Genomic DNA, 25,202 nt, shown 5'->3' with positions numbered 1-25,202 from the left:
TTATATTGAGGGTGATCCCTCCAATCCTCTACTTGCTTATGATCTCATGAATTCCAATCTCTCTCATATCGAGCACTGGTCTTCTTCAAATGGGCTGGTTCTGAATCCTAAAAAGTCCCAGGTCATAATCATCTCCAAAAAAAAACAGTCTCTCCTGCTTTCTATCCTTTATACATTCATTATACCTTCTTCCTTTATACCTTTGTTGATCAGGTTAAAAACCTTGGTATCTTTTTCAATTCTACTCTCTCATGGTCTGATCATGTTACATCCATTTGCCGTAAGATTAATTATTCTCTCTATACCCTGCGACGCTTCCGGGAAATCACACCCTATGATACTCGTCTGATTCTCGCGCGAGCGCTTCTTCTTCCTTTCTTTAATTATGGTGCAGAGCTTTTTTTTCGCCGCGGATAGTGACACAATAGCATCGAACAGACTGGGCCATTGCTCTTTTAATCGATTTTAAAAGAAGCATTGGAGAAAGTGATATGACACCTTCATTGCTTTCGATAAGATAACTCACTGAGAACAGTACCATCCAGTGTAAGTAAAATGTCCAAGGTGGGAAATATTTTCAGTTGTTCAAAACAACATACCGTCGTGCGGGTGACTTTGCACTCTGATGTCCGTAAGACTTTCACAAATTCTAGCACTTATTGATATGGTCTACGCCGATCCGGTCTACCATGTCAAAGTATATAGGGATATGTTATGTACCAAGTAAGGTACAATGATCCCTAAAAGGATTCTTGTAGTTTCAGTAATAGTCAATGAAATCCTAGTAAAGGTATTTTGTTAAAAAACAACTCCGTGAAAAAGTTATCTGAAGGTGCAATTCGAAAATCGATTTCAGAGTAGTAAATTGCCCAAATTCAATCTAAATTTATCTGGCTAGAATAATCCACTTCGATTTTGTTGATTATTTTTATTAAAATTTGTTTTTTCCTTTCGGTCATTACCCAAATCTCCGAAAGGAAAAAAACAAATTTTAATAAAAATAATTTATTTATATATATATATATATATATATATATATATATATAAAAAGCGAGTACAAGCTGCCGAGATGAGGTACCTTCGAGCGGTTAAGGGAATCACTCGTAGAGATCGAGTGAGGAATGTGGCCGTTCCTGAGGAACTAAGAGTCGAGGAGCTGCTTCTTCGGGTTGAGAGATCACAACTTCGATGGTATGGACATGTTCAACGCATGAATGAAGAAAGATTCCCCAGAAAAGCTATGCAAGCCATTGTGAGGAGACCTCGGCCTCGAGGCAGACCTAGCACAAGGTGGCTGAATCAAATTCAGGATCTTGCATGGGAGCGCCTTGGGATCGAACTCGAACATCTTCCTGAAGTAGCGGAGGACCGACAGGCGTGGGCTGTTAACCTTGGTGTCATGGGCCCGCGACCCCAATAGGGATAAGCGGTTGAAGATGAATGAATGAATTGTTTTTTCCTATTATCTTCCTGAGAACACATGATTTATGTTATAAAATTGCATATATTGGTCTTTCTAAAGCTTTATTCTAGAAGTATTTGGCTAAAAATTATCCAATTTTGTAGGAACTTAAGATAAAATGACCGAGAGCTACAAGATGGTATGGTCGCCATCTTGATTTGAGGTTTCTGTCCGCCATTTTGAATAAAAATCAAAACAAAAAACTTATCCGATTGAGCTGAAATTTTAGTATGTTGTAGCTGATGTCAAGGCCTTTTCACAACATATATAAAATCCGACATAGGTCAAGTGATTGCCTAGATATAGGGGATCCAAGTTCAAAATTTAGACATTTTCATGAATACAGAACTACAGGGAGCTTCTTTTATCAAAACTATCACAAAAAACACAGCGCTATCGTTAGGCGATGAGATCTAACAAACAAATAAAAAGAAAAGTAATGTTTTTCTCTTCAGTTTCTTCCGGTGTTCGTCAGAGGATTGCCTTCTTCTCAAATCAAAGACTAAAAGTTTTTCTCCAAAGCTTTTTTTTTTTTTTTTTTTTTTTTCTCCAAAGCTTTCAACCCTCGGTATGGGTCTTCCTCAGTGGGCTGAGAAAGATTTCTTTATTTTAGATAAATTTCTTTATGGACAATCTTACAATCTCCTCTCCTACTTACTCAATTATAGTCTTTCTATTGATTTGGAAACGTTTTTCGTCCTCTTAACACTACACATAGCCACAAAACTTACTTTTCTTGGGAAAATTTACTATTATTTTTTCTTAATATAATTTTATTTTTTGTTTGCTGCTTACTCTTCAGTGGTTTTGTTCCAACTGTGGTCCTCAGTCTTTTTTCTCCTTTTATTCCTCTGTGAACGGAATCTTATCCAGAGTCCATAGTCCCCCGGTATTGTTCCCATTCCCTCTTTTTTGTGATTCTCTAACCGACTTTCCCGCGCTTTTTTCGATCTCTTATCACCCATTATCATTCCTTGCATTGTCATCTGCTTTCAGGCGTATTAAATTTGCATACATGACATTTATGTTCTCACTGTCAAGTCTTTTGTTTACGATTTTCTCGATGTTCCTCCTCATATGAAGTGTCTCTAGAACCTCCCCTTTTTTCCATTGTGTCGATGTCTGTCCAGGATTTTCACCTCATCATAGTTGAAGATGTGGCCTGTTCTTGCCGTGTGAGTGCATAATGCTGTGGCTCCCTCATTCTTTATGGGTGGTCTACAATCCCTTCTATGTTGATTTATTCGATTTTTTAGATGCTGGGAAGTTGTGCCTATATAGGATTTTTCGCATCCTCCACATGGAATTGAATATACCACCCCTGATTGCAATTCCTTGGGGACGGGGTCTTTTATTTGAGTAAAAAACTTTTTGTTTTGTCCGGTCATGGTGAAAGCCACTTCTGCTCCTGTGGATGACCTGATTATTCTCCGCATTCTTTCTGAGACTCCCGGAACATATGAGATTGCGTAATATTGTGGTGGAGGATCTTCCCTTCGTTGATCTGGTCTAGCCTGGGATAATCTGGGGTTCAATAGCATTCTAATGATTCTAGGTGGGAAGTCATTTAATCTTAAGGTACTTTCTATTGTTGTATTGTTGTTTTCTTCTGGTTTTGTCGTTAAACTTTTTACTCTTTTTATGAAATTCTTTGCCACGTTTATGACGACATGTTTGGAATGCCCGCTATGGAAATTGAGCATACGTAATGATGAGCACGGTTTGGAGTACCATGTTGTATACAAGGACCCACCTTCAGAGCGATGTATCATCACATCTAAGTATGGGCTCTTCCCTTCTCTTTCTAATTCTATTGTATATTGCAGTTTTGGATGGAATGAATTAAATTGGGGAAGGACATCAGATATATCGTCTTTATGTACCGCAAGTAAGAGATCATCTACGTACTTTCTGACAAATTGCACCCTCAATTGTGATCTCTCAAGGACAACTCCAATGGCTTTCTGCATCACTACATCTGCTATTATGGGGCTAATCGGGGATCCCATGGCCACACCGTTCAATTGTTTATATACTTCTCCCCCGTACACAAAATATCCCGTGGTCAAACAGAACTTTAGCGCCCCTATAATACTTTCTCGTTTGGTCTCTGTTGAATGTGAGATTTCCTCCAGCCTTTGTTCTACTTCCTGTAATGCCAAGTCAATCGGGATATTTGTAAAGAGGGAAACCACGTCTAGGCTCAACAGAATGTATTCTTCTTCAATTATGGTATCCCTAAGAAAACGAGTGAGTTCCGTGGAATTTTTTATATTTAGGGGGCTATCTCCTAACGGTAACAAAGTGGTTGCAAGGAATTTTGCCAGGTGGTAACTAGGACTCTCAATGAATGACACCACAGCAACGGTACTCCTTCTTTATGCACCTTTGGGAGACCATATATTCTTGGTGCTATCGCTCTATATGTAGTCATCCTTCTCTTTTCGAATATATCAATTATTTCCTTTTCATGTAATTGTTTTACAATAATGTTATTTTGTGTTTGATATTTGAGTGTTGGATCTTTTCTCATTTTTGCATAGGTGTCCTCATCCCCCGTAAGCGTCATCATCTTTTCTTCATATTCTTGCCTTCCCATCAAGCTTTGGAGAAAAACTTTTAGTCTTTGATTTGAGAAGAAGGCAATCCTCTGACGAACACCGGAAGAAACTGAAGAGAATATACAACTGCGTCAGATACAGTATTCGAAGTAATGTTTTTGTTTATAACAGCGCATTATTTGAGAATCTTAAAAACTGTTTTCGCAAAGATGAAAAATAAAAAAATTAATTAAATGCACTTTTCGTTTATTTTTTTTTAAAATTATATTAGAGTAAATAAATATATAAAATTAATGCCTCAACCATTTTTAATGGTTACTAAGGCATTTCGTTTAGGTTTCAAATATTGAAGATTAAAAAATAAAGCTCGCCAAAATATGAGTATTACAAAATTTTAAACTTTGATCCTCTGTATCTAGGTAAATACTTGACGTAGACCGGAACATAGATACGTTCTGAAAAGGTCTTGACATCAGCTAGAACATACTAAAATTTCAACCAAATCGGACCTGTTTTAGGGATTGACATTTATTCAAAATGGCGGAGAGAAATGTCAAATCAAGATGGCGACCACGTCATCTTGTAGATCTCATGCATCTTACCCTTATATCTGAAGATCTTCATTGTCATTTATTTTCAGAAATTGTTGATTTTTTAGCTTTTATTAAAAAGTGTAAAGTTACCTTCATCTTATCCCAAGTGCAAGCCTTTTTTCTTGATTCTTTTTAACATAATTTTATAAAATTAATGCTAGTCACACAAAATCCATTCATTAACAACTGAATATAAATAATTTTACCCATTCACCCCCCTCCCTTCACTTTAACTATCCACTTTTAGAGAGTAAAGTTGAAAAACAGCGAAAAAACGTGCAAAGTAACCCGCAACGACGGTAGTTCACATTATTCACATGTATTTTATGCTAAATTTTAATTTCACTAAGCCTAGACTCATTTTAAATGTATTTCAAAAGTTTTCACAAGAGTTTTATGAGTAAAATTTCCTTTGTTTTGATTTTGTTTGGCATCAGCTGATTTCGATGGTGGTCGATGAAATTTCGAACAGTGAATTTAAATAGAGAATGTTAACGGACTATATAATATGGAATTGTCAAGAAAAAGCAATTGCCCGGTCAATTGCTTTTAAAGGAGAATGGTCAAATCCGGTCCCGGAATCGCCACGAACGGGACCTATGTCAATGGATAGACATTGGTAAAGCTAACAACTTTTGTTCTGGAACAAATGTTCTAAACTATGGAGGAAAAATTCTAGAGCATAAAAACTATTTCTTAGAAGGAAGAATGGTCAAAAGGTATATATGGGCACCGATTCATCTTTATCCAGAGATGACAGTAGGCGCATTTTGCAGATACTGGTATAAGATTTAAAAAATTATGGGGACCTAGGACGATAAACGCTGGGAGTCCTTGTAAAAAAGGCCATTATCCTTCCGAAAAATCGTTGTTTTGACTACGAATTATACAAGAACTGCTTAACTGATCTTGTTAAAATTCGGTATAGGGTCAGTGTATCACTTAAACATTTTATTTATTTATTTATTTAAACCACCCCCTCCCTCCACCCTCCGTTCTGGGAGCCCTCATACAAAATGGGGGCACTTTACCTTATAACTCCTTTCTAAGACGATGTAGAAAGCTGATATTCAACAAGGGAACAAAACTTAAGGAAGACTTTTCAACCATGTATGTTAACCTGCTCCTCCTTCACCCCTTCTGGTAATCGTATACAAAATGAGAGCATTTTGATCTTCTTTCTGAGAAAAAGTAGTTGGTTTGTAAAAGAATGAAAAAAATGAATAACTAATAACGTCAACAATAATTTTCTAGATTTTATATGCATTTATAGACATCTAGTCGAATTACAACTTTCTGCCTCCTCTTAGAAAGGAGTTATAAGGTAAAATGGTCTTATTTTCTATAGGAGCTACCAGAATGGGTGATGGACGAAGGGTTTGGTCTGTATGGTTAAAAAGTTTTCTTTAAGACTTGTTCCAATGCTATATTTCAACTTTCTATCTCTCATCAGAAAGGAGTTATAAGGTGAACTGCTCTCATTCTGTATGAGGGCTACCAGAAAGGGGAACAGAGGGGGAGGTTAGTATGCATGGTTTAAAAGTCTTCCTTAAGCTTTGTTCCCGTGCACAATTTCAGCTTTCTACCTTCTCTCAGAAAGGAGTTATAAGTAAAAGTGCCCCCATTTTGTATGGGAGCTACCAGAACGGAGGGTAGAGGGAGGGGGTGGTGTGAATAAATAAAATGTTTAAGTGATACACTGACCCTATACCGAATTTTATCAAGATCAGTTTAGTAGTTCTTGCGTAATTCGTTGTCAAAAGAGCGATTTTTCGAAAGGATAAAGGCATTTTCACAAGGACTCCCAGCGTTTATCGTCCTGGGTTCCGGCAATTTTTCAATCTTATATCAGTACCTACAAAATGCGCCTACTCTCGTTTGTGGCGATTCCGGGACCAGCGCCCATATACTTTTGACCATTCTCCTTTAGTGCCGAAGGTTCATGGGGACTGCCTCTATCGGTCTCTTTTTGTGACGGGTGTTATTTTATTTAATTCACTTCCGTGTGACAGCCGTGTTTCTGCGGCTGCCATTCGTGGTTATTTTCAGGCTGATTCCTAGAAACTCTTTATTTTTTTCTATTTTGCTTTCTTTTTCTATTTTCTTAACTTTTGTTGCTTTTGTTTTTTTTTCTTTTGAATTTTTTTAAAATTTATTTTATCACAATTGTAAGAGGGATGACCCTATTTTTGTGATTAATAAATATTATTATTATTATTATTATAAAGATAGATCTTTATGCACGAACACTGATTGACTGTGTATCGTTAACCGCGTGTGGCGTTAGTAGTATTCGCGCAGTTTGAAATTTGAATTTTCACATACACAGTCAAAGAACTTCAGTGTACGTGTATAAAGATCTATCTTTATCTTAGCACAAAGATATTCAAAATTGACCCCCTGATCTAGGTTTATCAGTGGCTTTCCTTATCCTAGGGAAGGATAGGGAGATCACAGATCTCCGTATCCTTCTCTATTCTTTCTGTATCGAGTGGCTGTGCTACTGTGGAAATTGGTTCTTACAGGTGGTTTGCCTCTGTGAAACCGGTCAGAGTGGTACCAATTGTTTCGGAGATCGGTAGTATTCCACAGAAATTCTGGAAGGTCTATGAAGGCTATCTATGGAAAGTATTTAAAGGCGCTATCTCTTTTATCTTGGAAGATATTGAATTGTGAAATGTTCGATTTGTGACTTTTTACCCCAGTCTTCGCTATGCAGTCCCCTCCGATTGAGGTTCTTCGATATTCGAGTGAGAGAGGAAAATAAAAGTAACTTACCGGTTGCTGTTCGGCCTTGTACTGTGGTGGCTGCTTTGGCAACGGATGAACATTGAGGAAGACAACTTCTTCGCGACTTCCATAGTGATTCTCCGCCCTAATTATATACTCTCCACGATCCTCAAGTTTGACACGATTTATAACAAAGTAGTAATCATCGCCAACATATCGTTTCATGTACTTAACACTCTGTCTCAATTCCTGATTACCATGACTCCAGGTTAGTGTTGGCGTAGCTATGGCTATCACACGACAATAGAATTTGACACTTTGACCTTCATAGCAAAATTGACTTTGGGGCTTTATGACAAAACGTGGTGCTGCTTGACGACGATCAAATGATGTATCCTGAATGCGATATTTATCAACAAGGAGCTTCCTCAGTGATGAATATTCTGCCAAACGACCAATTGGCAGGAGGAATCCATCGAAGTTATCATAGTGACTACGTATACGATTGCGCATATTGATATAGCGACTTGAGTCTATGGCATCTGTTCTATCACTGTGATCACCCATTAACCATGGATGCAACAGACATTCATGGGCTGTCATACGTTTTTCCTTATTCTTCACCAAAAGTCGACGTATAAAGTCACGTGCTTCGTCAGATACATTCCTGAAGGAGTCCTCATCGAAATCCCAATCGCATGCTTTGACATTTTTCAGTGTTTCAACATCGGTATCACCAGCAAATGGTGATAGACCACTTAGACTACAAACGAGAATACATCTGTCAAATTTTTCAATGATAAAAAAACAAAAAAAAGATAAATGAGAGAAATTGTTGTAAAGTACTTACAGGACATAACTGAGAACACCAATTGCCCACATATCCGTATAGAATCCAACAGGTTCTCTCTCAACAATTTCCGGTGCTGCAAATTCAGCTGTACCTGTACTGATTTTGACAACTTCATTTGGATCAAGTCGTGTTGCTAAACCAAAATCAATTAATTTAACATTTGTACTTGTACGTGTTTGACACATAATATTCTCTGGTTTTATATCCAAATGTATGATATTCTTTTCATGCATATGACGTACACCTTCACAAATTTGTCTCATATAATTTATAACTTCAGCCTCTGACATTGTATATCCTTCAGCTGTTATACGTTCAAATAATTCACCACCAGATAAAAATTCAAATATCAAAACCATTTCATCATCATCCTCAAAGGCATCATGTAAATTTATCAATTTCTGATGATGCAATTGATTCATTATATCAATTTCACGTCTTATCAATTCCTTTTCCATCGCATGTGCCACTGGAATGAATTTTGCCGCAAAGATATTACCAGTTGCCCGTTCGCGACATCTGTGAACAACACCAAAAGCACCAGTTCCAATTTCTTCGAGGATATCATAGCGATCATAGACACTGTCAGTGGACACTTCAACTGGTTGCGGGATGTATTTGGAGTAGATATCGAAGACATAGTGATCATAGTCCTTAATTGGTCCATCAGCTTTACCCCGAATCTTCTTTCCATTCTCATCAACTTCATATTCATGGCGTTTAGTCTTTTTCTTTCCGGCCTCACGGGTTGTAATCAGGGTTGATATCTATATAACATAAAAAAAAAATCATTAAAATTAATTGTCAAAGAAGTTTCTGTTGGGAGTTATCTTGAATAAAAGTTAAAAATGAAAGGGGTGGTTCGTGGTACAGTAGACTCTCTCAAATTCGGGCATATGGGACCGAAATGTCAGCCGAATTAGACAGAAATTCGGGCGACAAACTTTTTGAAATGCAACGATTTTTTATTCATGTGCATGCACATATTGAGTTTACACACTTATTTATATTGCAATTTGCATAAAAATCCCTAAATAATTCAAAATTACATGAAAACTAAGACAAATCATGCCAAATTTGAGCATATTTGATTCATTTGATAATCATAATCAAACTTGAAAAATGACAACAAACTTTTTTCAAATGTAACCGCTGCCCGAATTAAAAAGTAGCCCGATCTTGAAAGAGCCGAATTTGCGAGAGTCTACTGTAGTTAAAAAGGTTCTAGAACCTCCTCTATTGTGAAAATTTAGAATTCCGGTGCGTGTGTGATGATTTTTTTTGTTTTTTTTTTCGACCCAAAGTTTATTGCAATCTGTATTGAGTTATACACATTCAGCAAATATTTTCGCGAAAGAAGAGTCTTGGAGAGTGTGCATGACCTCTGGCACGACCTCTATATACATTCAAATTATTATCACATTTTTAACAAAAGAACAATGAAGATTGAAAGGAAGACATTGGTAAAAGAAGACTAAAAAACGAAGAAGTTAAAATTACAAGTGATTCATAAATTTGGTAGGCGCGATCTCTTCAGTCTAGAAGACCCGTAGTTGATCAAAAGATCTCTTGCCAATGGATTAGGGTGCTGCTGCAGCCTGATCGCATAATTCCGTCTTTGTTCTCGAATAACGTCTCTCACTTCGGGTGCCCCCAAGTCATTTCTAATGATTTCGTTTGGTACAAACCAAGGTGCATCGACAATTTGTCTTAGCACTTTGTTTTGAAATTGCTGAATAATGTTGATGTTAGACTTGGAGGCACAACCCCACAGCTCCACACTGTAAGACCAAATAGGTTTAAGCATACTGTTATACAGCAATAGCTTATTGTCCACAGAAAGCTTCGATCTACGGCCTATCAGACAGTACATCTTTCGCAGCTTCAGGCTTAGTTGGCATCTTTTCGCCCAGATGTGTTTTCGCCAAGTAAGTCTCTTATCGAGATGGAGTCCCAAGTACTTCACATCGTCCTGAACAGGGATGATTTCGTTGTTGAGTTTAATGGGAGGACAGGTTTCTCTTTTGAGCGAGAAGGTTACTTGTACTGACTTGGACTCATTTACACTTATCCTCCACCGATTCATCCACTCTTCCATAATGTTGATGGCCTCCTGGAGCTTTGTGGACGCAATTATTGGATCAGGATCTGACGCTAGAACGACAGTGTCGTCAGCGTAGGTAGCCATTATAACTTTAGAGTTATTTTTCATAGGAATGTCGGCAGTGAATATCGCGAAAAGCAAAGGGGCCAGCACGCTTCCTTGGGGAATGCCTGCTTTTATAGGGTGAAGATGGGTGTCAAAATCCCGAAAGGTCACAAAAAAGCTCCTATTGCTAAGATAAGATCTCAGGATGGCTGTCATCTGATTCGGAAGACAGCTCTCTAACTTCCAGATAAGGCCCTCATGCCAGACTTTATCAAAAGCCTGTCGCACATCCAAAAAAGCGGTTGTGCAGAAGCTTCCTGCTTCCATATCCCCACTAATCCGTCTAACTACCCTATGGACTTGCTCAATAGTGGAGTGTTTACTGCGAAACCCGAACTGGAAGTCCGGGATCAAATTTAACTCATCAACAATGGGTTTTAGTCGCAACAATAGCAGCTTTTCAAAAAGTCTGGCAAAAAACGGTAGAAGACAGATAGGGCGATATGAAGTCACCTCCTCAGGGGGCTTTCCCGGTTTGAGGAACATGATGATTTTCCCAACCTTAAAGTGCAATGGCAAATACTTGAGCCTGAGAATGGCATTGAAGATGTCGCGCAACATGCAAATGCATTTTTGCGAATTTGGTGTTCCCCAAGGCTCCGTTCTGGGGCTCTTGCTATTCCTCGTGTATTTAAATAATCTTTTGGAATGTAGCCTGACAGGTTCAATAACAGCCTATGCAGACGACATGGCTCTACTACTCCGAAACAACAGAGGAAGCAGTTTTCAGTGGAATGCAAAGGGATTTACAATTAATAAGAGACTGGTTGGATGCGCATGGAATGGTCATGAGTTCAAAGACGGTACTGATGAATTTTGGCCATGAGACACGTATGCCTCGGCGCCTGATGTGTCACTCCTCTTCTTGCGTTGGGGGCGTGGGGGCGTGCCCTGTGGAGTGCATTGAAATACGTGAGGTTCCTCAGTTCAGGTATTTGGGTTTGACGCTGGACTCTGCGCTGACTTGGCGGCCTCACATTGAAGAAGTTAAAAAAGGAGTGAGGCAGGTGTCACGGCAGATTTTCGTTCTTCGAACCTGTTGTTCTTCCCCGCTCATCAGGGCCTTCTATTTTGATTTGGCAGAATCTAGGCTAAGATATGGTTTGTACTTTTGGGGCAACGCTTGCAGCACTCACATCAGGCCGCTTCAGATTGCACAGAAGTCCGCTGTCAGGGTGATGTCTTTTGCAGGCAGAAGACACCACACACGACCTCTGTTTGAAAGTTGGAGGATTCTGCCGATTCAGCACCTATACGTGTATAGAGTGACGGAGTTGTATTTCAAGCGAAGTGGACAGCGCTTCTTCAGGAGGACTGATTCTTCACGGCGGAGGCGAGGCACATACGCGGTCCCAAAACCAAGAACAGTTGCATTTCGAAGGTCAATAAACTTTTCTGCTCCAACGATTGTGAACAACCTGATTCAAAGACTTCCCTCCTTGTCTCTGGGGACACTTAGGGCGTGGTTAGCCAGTGCAAACAATGAGGATGTGGGTCAAATTGTTACATCAATCTATGTGTAATGTAATCGTGCAAGTGCAATTCATGTCGTGAACTTTGCCAATCCACACGTACAGTGAACTTTTATAAACTTAAAGTGATAGGGAATCAAACAGCTATTGTGGCTCGATTTCCCTCCCGTCTCTCTCTCTCTCTCTCTGGGCATATCCAACTCCCTCAGCTGGTAACCCTGCTACTCTGATGCTGAGTTACATAACATACAACCTGAGAAGGGGCTTTTCCATCGTTTTGCCCTGGAGGTTGGTCTCGACGCTAAGACGGCGATGGCCGCATGGGGGGTGGGTTAAAAGAAAGAGATGAAATAAAAAATTCCATTCTATTCTATTCTATTTAGAAGGAAGCTCCTAAAGAATTCGAGCATTTATCAAGTCATAGCCTGGCACTTTTCTGGGATTCATCCTACGAATTGTCTCTCGAATCTCGCACCCTGTGAAATTTGCTATTTGCATGGTTTTTATAGTTTCTCATCTCGACTGTCTGATCTGTTTTCCGGGACAGACTGGTAATTGGATGACGGCCACGGTGTGAAGGTTTTCTCCAAGTGTTCGGCGTAAAGCTCAGCTTTCTCTTTATCACCCCTAGCCCATGTACCTTCCGGTTTACGGAGAGGGGGATTCTGAGCTACAGGTCTTTTTAAAGTTTTTGTTGCCTTCCAGAGACTATAGTCAGAAGCTCGGTTAGGTGATAGATGAGTTATGTATTCCTCAAAATTTTCATTACTGATTTTTTGGAGTAACTTTTTAAGGTCCTTGGTGGCTTTATTTAATGCCTTTTTATCATCAGGGGAACGAGTTATTTGATACCTTTTTCTAAGTCGTCTCTTAGTTGCTATTTTCTCCCTAACAGTTTGCGGGACAGCAGCTTGTGCGGCAGTAGCACAAGGAAGTGGTGTGGACTTCCATGCAGCAGCCTGTATAGTCTTTGTAAGACTAATGATAGCATTTTCCATCTCGCTTTCTGACTTTAAAGGATAACTCCTGGGTAAAGTGTGTTCTAAAATTCCTCGAAATTGACTCCAGTTTGTCTTTTTGTCAGTTTGTTTTTTTTTTGTGAAGGATTGCGGGGTTCGGTGCACAATTTCTCAAGTGAGCTTCTTTAGAAATTGTGGAGCTTTAAAGGAAAAAACTCACAAATTGAGGATTCATAAGCCTTACTTGGAATAAATTATTGAATTTTAAAGGAAAATCAATCGTATTGAATCGAAATCTGAGGGTTTTAACAGTTTTTCAGAAGTGACCGTTAATTTCACAATTTCAAAAACCCCAATACTTCAGCCGCCATGTTGTGAGCACATCTTCTTAGTTCGTTACACCATGCCCCTTGGCAGACAAAGAAAAGTGAGCGAGAGGATGAGAGCAACGAGCTTGGAAAGGAGGATGAACAGCTGCCGGAAGTAGATTACTTTTTGGCCGAGGAAAGAAAAGATGAGAATTGATCTTTGGATAAAGTGAATTCGAAATCTAGAATTTGCGATGTAAAGAAAAATCAATGAACTCATTATAGAAAATATCATTTGTGAACATTTTGAATAGCTATAGATAGATAGGAAGTGAAGAGAATATATTAATACAGACTTGAAAGAACAATCTGTTTTAGGTTATTGAGAGGATTACAGGTGCATCCCGAGTGTACGCCAGTGGATGTTTACAAACCGAACAATAAGAGCTAAAGTGATACTAAAAAATATGCAAATTTGGTACGCAATTTTTTTTAAAACATTGTTACTTACCTCAGATGGATCAGAACGTCCGTAGATATTTTCTGCGAAAACTCTAAATTCATATTGATGTCCTGGTGCCAATCCCTGAACTGCCATTCCTGTAAATCTTGTATTACCAACACGAATCCATGTTGCATTTGGTGGTTCACGCTTTTCCACCATATAATTGGTAATACTTGATCCACCATCCCATACTGGAGCCTTCCAACTCAGTGAAAGTGAATCTGTACCAATATTCTCAATCAATGGGAATCGCGGTGGATCTGGTCGATCGCTAATCTGAATGCGAATTATGGCTGAATCCTGTCCAAGTTCATTTTCTGCCTGCAATCTATACGGTCCACTATCGAGCTTTGAACCATCGCGAATGGTCAAAATGGCATGTCTATCCTTAACTTCACAGTGATAGTGACCACCTGATTCGATTGCTTCACCTTCACGTATCCATGTTATCCTTGGTTTTGGATGTCCCGTGAAGGATACCTTAATTACAACATTTTCACCCTTATCAAAGTATGCTGTATCTCTAAATCGTGGTGGTACATTGAGTTTTGGTGGTGTCATTATCAATAATTCGGCTCGTGTTGACTTAACACCACCCTTATTGACAGCTCGACAGACATATTCATCGGCATCCTCACCAAAGACATCGGTGATTGTCAGTGTATGAACATCACCTTCTGAATAGATTTTGTATCTTGTTCCAGCTGTTATCTCCCTAGCACCTTTGTACCATGTAATAGCTGGCCTGGGATACCCAGTAATTGTACACTGGAACTGTGCATTGTGATTCTCAATACAATTGGCATTACGCAGTGGTTTGACAATTTCTGGGGCTTTTGTTGCAATTGGATCAACTGTCTTGACAGATGTTGATGCAACACTAGCCGGTGATAGACCAGCTTCATTCTGAGCAAATACCCGGAATTCATACTGACGTCCCTCAATCAAATTAGCACAATTAATCTGAAACAAGAACACATCAATCAGATAAAATTCAAAAATGACAACTTAATTGCACATACTTGCTGCGGTTGACAGATAGCAACATTGACCCTTTGCCATGTGACATCGTTAACCTCTCTCTTCTCAATCCAATACCCTTGAATCCTCGAACCGCCATCATTTTCGGGCTTTTCCCATTCAACATGGACAAAATTGCTGCCAACTTCGAGAATTTTGGGTGTTCCGGGTGCACTTGGTGGATCAAATGGTGGTCTAGCTTTGACAGGATTGACACCATCAAGTGGTGGACCAACGCCATTGACATTAGCCGCCATTATCCTGAACATATACTCTTGGCCTTCAGTTAGACCCTGAACGGTACACTGGGTATCTCTGACGCAACTCAGAACACAAATCCATTGGCTGGAATTAACGTCACGACGTTCAACGACGTAGTGCGTGACACGTTGACCACCGTCATCGAGTGGTGGACGCCATGTGAGTGTTGTACTGTGTCGAGTAACTTCGGTAACATCAAGAGGGCCTTCAGGTGGTCCTGCGGAAATCATCAAAAGAAGGTTTTAGCCGTTTTAGTACTATAAAACTTTACATCTACTACACTGGTAAAAATAAAAGGGAATCACTTAAGATCCTTTCGAATTGATCACGCCTTTAAAGAGTTATTTTTATAAAAAAAAAATGGAGTGTAATTGATCTTTCTTCAAAGGATACCTTCAGGGATTCATTTAAAAGATCCCATGCAATCCCTGACCAAGTCCGGAACAATAATAATAGTCTTCTTTAAAACTTTTATCCTAATGCTACAAAAAAATCTTGTACTATATTTTCGACACGTTGATCAAATTCAAAAAATCCATCCGGATTACGAAGCGGACATCTGTCTGATCTTTCGAAGACACATCATATTGAACCATTTGAAATAATGGATCATATCTGGGGGCAAATTCTGACCGTATCTAGTCAGACTACATATATCTAGTCTAACTACATAGCTGTACATACGCACTGCTGGTGAATGTGTGTGAGTGTAGTCGAGACACATTTTTCAGCATTGCCGCATCCCTATCTAGTCTCTGAATTCGTTAAGTTGGTTACCGAATTAAAAACGCGACAACCCTTGACTTGATAGGAGACTACATAGCCAAAAGCTATCTAGGTATCTCTTGAATATGCCTAGATGGCAAAAATTGCCCTAAAATTGGACCAAAAATGTTTTAAATATAGTTGAAAACATTCAGTAAATGTAAAAAAAGCTAAATATAATTAAAGTTATGTGAAATATATGCACAAATTCCACATATTTAAAATTGCACTTTTTGTGGACGAAAGTCCACTCAAAATTAGAATACTTCTTTACATCTAACGTTTGAAAGCTTAGAATCGCTGTTATTTGAATTTAAAATTTCTTTTCTAAGGTTAATTTTTTATGGATGTATGGTTGCCTATTTAAAAATGTGCCACCCTTAAATTTTATTGCTTGAATTCAAAGAGGGAGCAAGAATATTCTCATTTCTTTGCAAGAGAAGAATAAATTAAATTAATTAAATTAAATTAAAAAAAAAGAGGTATAAAATATTTTGATGTATTAACTTGTTCATTTTCCTCTTTAAAAGATATAAACATTTAAAGACTTGAGGTCTCGTGTTCACTAATCGAGATAATTAGTGAAAATAAAGAATTATAAAGATGTATAAATAGGGTAAGTGTGCCAAATTCCGGCCAGCTTGCAAGTCCGGCCACGTTTTTTGTTCCTTGAATTTCCATGAATTTTTAGTTTTTACATGCTCTAGAGATAATATAATGCAAAAGAATAACAAAAAAAATGTAGCTTGGACAAACGAGATGATGTGAAAGAGATATTGGCAGAATTCCCGATGGGCAAGGAACTATGAGAATGAAGGTGGCCGAAATAGGGCACCAAAGTTATATCTATATTTTTATTCATTTTAAAATGTATTAAAAATGATTTTAGAGTAAATAAAGACGGTAATCTCTTTACAAGTTTCCAAGTAACACCCTTTAAGAAGAAAAAATAATAAAAATCAATTTGTATTTAAAATATTACACTTCAAACTTAAGACTTTGGCGCTTGCATGCAACTTTGCCGAAATTTGGCACATTTACCCTATTTCGTGAACAAAAAGGGATGTTTCTGAAGTGTCTTCAAATGCTTCAATAGGAAAACCCGGAAATATGATTTTTTTTTGGAAAGATTTTCTTATTGTTTTAGATGGGAAAGGAGAAAAGACCAGGAATAAGAACAAATCCTGCACTCAAGCGCAACAAAACAAGGTTTTGGAAGCCTTTCGTCGCGGTTTCACTTAAACACTGTTTGTCTCCAATTAGAAACATTCCCTTGTCTCCATTTGGATTAATTTGTTTCCAATTGAAGCATTTTGCACTTGTGCATTTTTCTTGTATTTAAGAAGTTTTAAAATTATTTTTAAAGAATTTTCACTAATCAGTAACATTCTAGAAGAGTCAAGGAGCAAATTTATGTAATTTTCTTCAGAGAAAATATGAACTTAATGTATTGAATCTTCTGTCAAAGTTAAAGCGTCTGGAAATAGTTCTGAATTAGGACATTTACCCTAGGACGAGTAAAATTCAAAAAGAGAGGACATATTGAAAGGTTCACAGTGATTGCAAAGATTCCTCTGGGGTGACCTTATTAGAAAAGGTCCCCGAAAAAGGAACATTTCAAAGTATTAAAATTTGATGATTTAACGAAGGTTTGAAATAAACCTTTTGAAATGATGCATCATATTTGATCCTCCGTAAGGATCAAAATGAATCTTTCATTTTTACCAGTGTACTCTTGAGGAACCACAAGAAAATTCAAAATTTTTCCTTACCTGGAGGTCTGGTGACACGCAAATTGAATGTTCCAGTAACTGATCCATTGTCATTTGTTAGTTCAATTTGATAGAAACCACCATCATTTGCTTGTGCATCTCTCACATAGATGGCAACAGCTTCGTCAAATACCGTAAATGTCAATCTACCAGCTGGTTTTCCATCTCTCAGCAATTTAGCTTCAATTGGCTGATCACCAGCATAGAAAATCTTTATTTTGGCATTTTCATGCTCGGCCAATTGAACCTCATCCGGCATCTTGTCAATTCTTGGTGGTACACCAACCCTTACATGGCTACTGGTCTGTACACTGCCCAAACTATTGACAGCTTCACATACATAGTTACCCTCATCACCACGCTGTACATCACTCAATTGAAGTCTAAATACACCATTTCGACTTTCTGTAGTACACCTAACACCCGTCAATTCACGGCCATTCTTGAGCCAACGGGCACTTGGTTCTGGCTTACCACGAGCCTCACACACCAACTCAAGGGTTTTACCTTGGGCAACAACTGTGTCTGACAGAGGACGTATCCATTGGGGTTTCTCACCACCAGCAACTTCGCATACACGAACGGGTGCCGTTGGGGCACTAGGTTCGGATTTTCCAGCTGAATTGACAGCAATTATACGGAATTCGTATTCAGTGCCGTCAAATAGATTGATAGCTGTGTAGGTTGTATCAGTAACATTGTATTCATTGCACCGTATCCATAGGGCACCACCAATTTCACGGCGTTCAACAATGTAACCACTAACACGAGCACCACCATCATGCTCTGGTGCTGTCCATGATAGATCAACATAATTTCTACCAATGTGAACAATTTGTGGTGCACCTGGTGCCGATGGTACATCAATTCGTCCTTTTGGCCGGAATCTCGATGATGGTCCAGATGGTTTACTCAGGCCGGCTGCATTTTTAGCCCGTACCCGGAATTCATACTCACGTCCCTGTTCCAAATTGAAGACATTGTAGGTGGTATCCTTGACAAGGAATCCAGTTGATTGCCATGTTGTATCCTCAACATTGCGCATTTCAATTTTATAGCCTTGAATACGGGATCCACCATCGTACAGTGGACGATCCCATGTTAATGTTGCTGATGTACTGTCGTAGTCTGTGACACGTGGTGCAGATGGTGCATCGGGTACAGTGAAGGGATATTTGGCAATAATACCATCATCCATTGTCAGTGGATCACTGACGCCATATTGATTCTCAGCACTAACACGGAAGACATATTTTTTCTGAGCCTCCAGGCCCATTACATCGTATTGGGTTTGGCGTACGAATGAGCTGACCTGGATTCAATAAAAAAAGAAGAAATTCATTAACATAACCCTCGCTACCTTGAGTTAGATCATTAACTATTTAGATTATATTTATAATAGTGGGGCCAAGACGGCCAAAGTTAGTTTTTCAATCTATCTATCTAGAGATAGATAGATAGATATTTTATTTCCAATCTGTAACTTGGTTGCGTTTGCCGCCGTCTTACCATTACCGGGCTCACCAGGTAAACGGCAGAAACCCTGGATCATAGACCGTATATGCCACTCATACAATCGAGTACCGTCGTTGCGGGTGACTTTGCACGTTTTTTCGCTGTTTTTCGACTTGACCCTCTAAAAGTGGATAGTTAAAGTGAAGGGAGGGGGGTGAATGAGTAAAATTATTTGTATTCAGTTGTTAATGAATGGATTTTGTGCCACTAGCATTAATTTTATAAAATTTTACTATGTTAAAAAAAATCAAGAAAAAAGGCATACACTTGGGATAAGGTACGCATGACTTTGCACTTTTTAATAAATACTAAAAAATCAACAATTTCTGATAATAAACGACAATGAAGATCTCCATGTCTAAGGGTAAGATGCATGAGATTTACAAGATGACGTGGTCGCCATCTTGATTTGACATTTCTCTCCGCCATTTTGAATAACTGTCAAACCCTAAAACTGGTCCGATTGGGTTGAAATTTTAGTATGTTGTAGCTGATGTCAAGACCTTCTCAAAACATATTTATGTTCCAGTCTACGTCAAGTATTTATCTAGATACAGAGGCTCAAAGTTTAAAATTTTGTAATACTCATATTTTGGCGGTCTTTTTTTTTTAATCTTCAATATTTGAAACCTAAACGAAATGCCTTAGTAACCATTAAAAATGGTTGAGGCATTAATTTTATATATTTATTAACTCTAATATAATTTAAAAAAAATAAACGAAAAGTGAATTTAATTTTTTTTTTATTTTTCATCTTTGCGAAAACAGTTTTTAAAATTCTCAAATAATGCGCTGTTATAAACAAAAACATTACTTTTCTTTTTGTTTGTTTGTTTGATCTCATCGCCTAACTATAGCGCTGTCTTTTTTGTGGTAGTTTTGATAAAAGAAGCTCCCTGTAGTTCTGTATTCATGAAAATGTCAAAATTTTAAACTTGGAGCTCCAGTATCTAGGCAATCACTTGACCTAGGTCGGATTTTATATATGTTGTGAAAAGGCCTTGACATCAGCTAGAACATACTAAAATTTCAGCTCAATCGGATAAGTTTTTTGTTTTGACAGTTATTCAAAATGGCGGACAGAAACGTCAAATCAAGATGGCGACCATACCATCTTGTAGACTTCGGTCATTTTATCTGAAGTTCGCACAAAATTGGATAATTTTTAGCCAAATACTTCTATAATAAAGCTTTAGAAAGATGAATATATGCAATTTTATGACATAAATCATGTGTTCTTAGGAAGATAATAGGAAATTTTTTTTTTTATAAAAATAATCAACAAAATCGAAGTGGATTATTCTAGCCAGATAAATTTAGATTGGATTTGGGCAATTTACTACTCTGAAATTGATTTTAGAATTGCACCTTCAGATAAATTTTCGCGGATTTGTTTTTTAACAAAATACCTATATTAGGATTTCATTGTCTATTACTGAAATTACAAGAATCCTTTTGGGGATCATTGTACGTTACTTGGTACATAACATATCCCTGTATACTTTGACATGATAGACCGGATCGGCGAAGACCATTAATAAGTGCTAGAATTTATGAAAGTCTTACGGACAGCAGAGTGCAAAGTCACCCGCAACGACGGTACATAATTTTTTTTTTAAATCTACAAAAATGGACAAATTATTGGTAAAAATTCTTCAGAGTATGCACCGAAATTCGTCAAAAAATCTGCAGAAACTTTCAGAAGAATTTTGTCCCAGGTCTAAATGAAATTCACAGGAATATCTAAAGATTTATCGGCAGATTTTCGGCAGAGGTGTAGATATTCTTTGCAGAAATCTTAAAGATATATGACGAAATTGCTTGATCAGATTTTTTCAGAGTTTTTGTCAAAACGCTACCTGGAATATTTTTTGAGTTTCCGGTTCCGTCTACAGAACCAAAGAGGACTTGCATAGCCAAAAATAACAAATAAAATTAATCCTACATAGCAATATGAAAAAATATTACCAAATAAGAGAAATTTGAACACAGGAATAAACAGAATCACGAATTGGAATAATTGAGAATCACGGAATACCGAGTTGAATCATTAAGAGAATCATACACTTAGAATTATTGGAATCACAATGGAATCTCATTGAGATCACATAGAATAACGGAATATGGACACAAATATTCGACCTTGAGTAACCCCTTGGGATAACCCTACTTTTCTTCCGGACACTCATTTGTGATCTTCACCTAGATCTGGGCGGATTCCCAAAAATTTGATCTTCTCGCCTGATGGCTCAGTGGACTGATTTAACAGCATATTTTCCATTAATCCAGGTAATCAAGGAGAAGGCCTTTTCTTGTATGCTCAATTGAGGAGTTTTTTTTTCTAACATTCTGCATTTTTCCATTTAATTAAAGGTACTTCATTAGGATCATAATTCACCCAGAAGGTCAGGGATTTATTTATTAATTCTGTCTCCAATTTCCCTTAAAGGTTAGTGCACCTCGCACAATAACACTGTGAAACAATTTTGAACTTTTTTTTTGTCCCTGGGTTCTCATACTATTTTTTCTATTACTAGGGTCAAATGATTTACGAAAATACTTAAGATTTTGATTTTATTTGGATTTTGCGCCTGGATTCTAGGCAAAACCGTTTTTGCCGTTTTTTTTTGATTTTTGGGTGTCTATATCTCCGATTCTGCTAAACCGATTTATTTCTTACTATGGAATAATTTGGTCTCCTTTATATGCCCGATAAATCCTCTGAACAGATGAAGTTCGTACAATGGACACCAGGGGCGCTATAGTCTCAAATATGTCAGAAAACATGGAAAAATCGAACTTTTCTTTTTAGCAAATTTAGACAAAAATATCTCGAAAACTAAAACTGTCCTTAACAATCTGTTTTGTGGGTTTGATAGAGAATTTAATCAGCTACATTTTCGTCCATGTACAACTTTTCTCTCAGATTGTTTTTTAACCTCGATATTGAGGTTCAAACGAAATATGAGCATTCAGCCAACTAAAGAAAACCTTCACAATTTCGAGTGTTATTCGAGTTACCCTTTTTCATGTTAATTTTACCCTTAAAAAGGTGTAAAAGTAACATTAAAAAATGGTGATACATTTTTACACCCAAAAAGTGTTAAAGTTATGAGGAAAAACAGTTAATCGCACCCTCTTTTTTTCTCAGTGTATAGGGGAAAGGCTCGTAATTTTGTCCAGTTTCTTATTTTGGACACTTTGAGGATAACATTGGACACTAAAAATAAATTGATTAAAATGATGGATTTTTATTCCAATATTTGATGAATAATGAATTCTATCTAAATATTTGTTCTTTTTGGAAGATTTTAACACTAAATACGTTAAAATTTGAATATGATTTGAGTTGAAATTGCTTTGTTGAAAATTCAGTGTGAGCAATTGCTTACGAGAAATATGACAGAACTTCGTGGCTTACTTCAGTTCTTATTTAGCTGTGGTGAAGTACTAACAATGTTTCTTCGTTTTTTTTTTGTGATATTATTGAATATTCATTGAAAATTGTGTTGATTCACGTTAGTGGTGATTTGTATATTTGACCTGAAGTGAGATTTGCCTTGTGAATTAGATTTTTCGTGTGAAAAATGGGAAATTTTCTAAGACATTTACGAGTGAGGTGATACTCCTCATTTTGAACAGGTGTTTTTCTCACGAAATTTCGTGAAGTTTTAGCTTTTGTGATGACTAGGTTGGACAAATGCCTGGAGAAACAAAGGAGCATCATCTCTACGAAAGAGATGTAGCGAGAAATGCCTTGAAAGGCTCCCGAAAAGGTCAGGAAATGAGCGAATCCGCACGTTCTTGGAGTACCGAAGTCAACTCACTTTAATGAATGATATAGCAAATTTCTGGGCTTCTTGTGACATTCTAAGTTTCCCTTACATGAATAGGAAGAGGACTTGGTAAGATTGATTCATGAAATGAAGAACAATGGGCATCCTGTTGAGGTGGATTAGCTGTCCAAATTTACAGCCAAGTTGGCCAAATTAATAAACAAGTTGTCCAAAATAAGAGCCAAATTCACCTCTACATATCAATTCATTTTTAAACGTATTAAAACTAATTTTAATAAAAATGAGATGATAAATAGCTTGCTAAGTTTCTAAACAACCCTTCAGAAAAGAGAGTAACAAGAAATGTCAATTAGTATTAAAAATATCGCACTTCAAACTTGGATCTTCCATGCTTATAAGCAGACTGTCCAAAATTATGAGCCCTTACCCTAAATGATCTTTTTGTGGCCCCACTGTGGATTGTGATAAACATTAATGAATTACTAGAACTTACCTTAACCCACAATCCACTGGCATCGAGTTTCTCCACAACATAATTCGTAACTGGTGATCCACCATCATCCAATGGCACCTTCCAGGACAGTGTACAGGTGTCAGGAGTGATGTCAGTGGCATCAAGTGGTCCTTGCGGTGGTGATGGACGATCAACAACAAGAACACGACATGTTGCTGAATCTGTACCCTCGGAATTGGCCAAATGAATTGTATGGGGTCCTGTATCGGTTCTCTTAGCACATCGATTCACCATTAGAGTCTCATGGGATTGTGTCTCGAAGTGGAAACGATCATCTGTGGCTATTGGACTTCCATTGACTGTCCATGTGACAGATGGTCGTGGATTTGCTGTAAATGGTACAGTTATCTTGTATTCTTCACCCGCCATAACCGTAATATCACGAATACTGAGATCACTTGTGATCCTTGGTGGTGATGGTGGTGCCCTGGCTACAAGGGCATCAGATGCAGCTGACCACATACCCTGTCCAGCTGCATTGACAGCTGCCACACGGAATTCATATTCGTGATTCTCAATCAGTGACTGTACCCTATGCTGCAAATCAGGAATGTGAGCATGGGTAGCCTTTGTCCATTTATCATCACTGAGTAATCTCTTTTCCAACACATAACCCGTTACTGGTGAACCACCATCATGACGTGGTGGTGTCCAACTGACAGTTATACTATCAGCTGTACTGTCAACACCATGTGGTACACCTGGTGGTCCGGGTGGATCAAATGGATGCCTAGCACGAATTGGATGTTCTGTTGCAGCTGGATCACTCTGTCCATATTGATTTTCAGCCATAACACGAAAATCATATTCACGACCAATTGTCAAATTGCGAACACGTACAAATGGTGTTGTAACGTATCCACTGACACGTGTCCAATTACTCTGACGTGCTTCACGTTTCTCCACAACATAGTTACTAATATCAGCACCACCATTGTCACGTGGTGGATTCCAGTACAGTGTTAGGGCATCACCAGCAAATTCATCAACACGCAAATTTTCCGGTGGTGATGGTCTATCGAGCACTTTGACATTTATTGTGGCTGTATCAAAGCCAGATTTATTGCGTAATTGCAATCGATACTGTCCAGTATCTGTACGTTTGCTATTCTTAACAACAATACTAGCAGCATCATCAGTAAGACGTTGGAAGCATCGTGAATCATCGGGTTCAATGGTACGATCATTGGAGTGCCATGTGGCAACAGGACGTGGAAAACCGGTAAATGGTACGTGAATACTAAAGTCATCACCTGCCCTAACAACAATATCACGTACACCACTGAGATCAAGGCATGGCTTATTGGGTTGTTCCTCAATCAAAATGGCTGCAGATGGTCTAGATGGTGCCGATGGACCAACTTCATTGACAGCCTTCACCCTAAATGTATACTCTTCACCTTCACGCAATTTTGGTACAATGTGCGTCAATCCGGGCACAGGTTGATCATTCACCGGACTCCAGTCACTGTCTCCCTTGGCCTTCTTCTCAATCAAATAACCCTTAATTCGGGCTTTTCCGTCATTTCTTGGTGGTCGCCATGATAGTGTTACACTGTCACGGGTTATCCTATCGGCCTTTGGTGGTTCCGGTGCATCGGGTTGGGTTCGTTGGAGCTGAGCCGTAATGGGTTCTGTGGGTTTACTAGGTTTACCCACGCCAGCATCATTGACAGCAGCAACGCGGAATTCATACCTAAAATAAAACAAACAAAAAAGGTCAGATTAATGCACGTCCATAAGTACAGTGGGACCTCGATAGAGTCAATCCCCGATAGAGTCAACTTTTCTTTTATTATGGAACTAATAATATTATACGACAGGAGCGCCCACTTTACCGGTTTTATTCAAACGGAATTTAGTCACATTATATCGTATTTTTTCGCTTATTGTTCGGGACAAATCG

The 25,202-nt window shown here is 38.2% G+C and overlaps 1 protein-coding gene across 1 annotated transcript in view; it reads right to left on the bottom strand.

The window, feature by feature from the left end:
- Positions 1-24,992, bottom strand: part of LOC129809413 (twitchin-like) — a gene marked incomplete at its 5' end in the record, with an annotated part of 41,696 nt that extends 16,704 nt beyond the window's left edge. Inside the window, 6 exons of the mRNA XM_055859221.1 lie at positions 7,395-8,109; positions 8,197-8,966; positions 13,659-14,615; positions 14,675-15,150; positions 17,471-18,782; positions 23,276-24,992. Coding sequence (XP_055715196.1) covers positions 7,395-8,109; positions 8,197-8,966; positions 13,659-14,615; positions 14,675-15,150; positions 17,471-18,782; positions 23,276-24,992 — 5,947 coding nt within the window. The remainder of the gene's footprint in view (positions 1-7,394; positions 8,110-8,196; positions 8,967-13,658; positions 14,616-14,674; positions 15,151-17,470; positions 18,783-23,275) is intronic.
- Between the last annotated feature and the right edge of the window lie 210 nt (positions 24,993-25,202).

This window comes from Phlebotomus papatasi, unplaced genomic scaffold, assembly GCF_024763615.1.
Source record: "Phlebotomus papatasi isolate M1 unplaced genomic scaffold, Ppap_2.1 HiC_scaffold_97, whole genome shotgun sequence".
Taxonomy (NCBI): domain Eukaryota; kingdom Metazoa; phylum Arthropoda; class Insecta; order Diptera; family Psychodidae; genus Phlebotomus; species Phlebotomus papatasi.
Note: the sequence above shows the minus strand (reverse complement) of the source record. Positions and strands in the feature narration are given on the sequence as shown.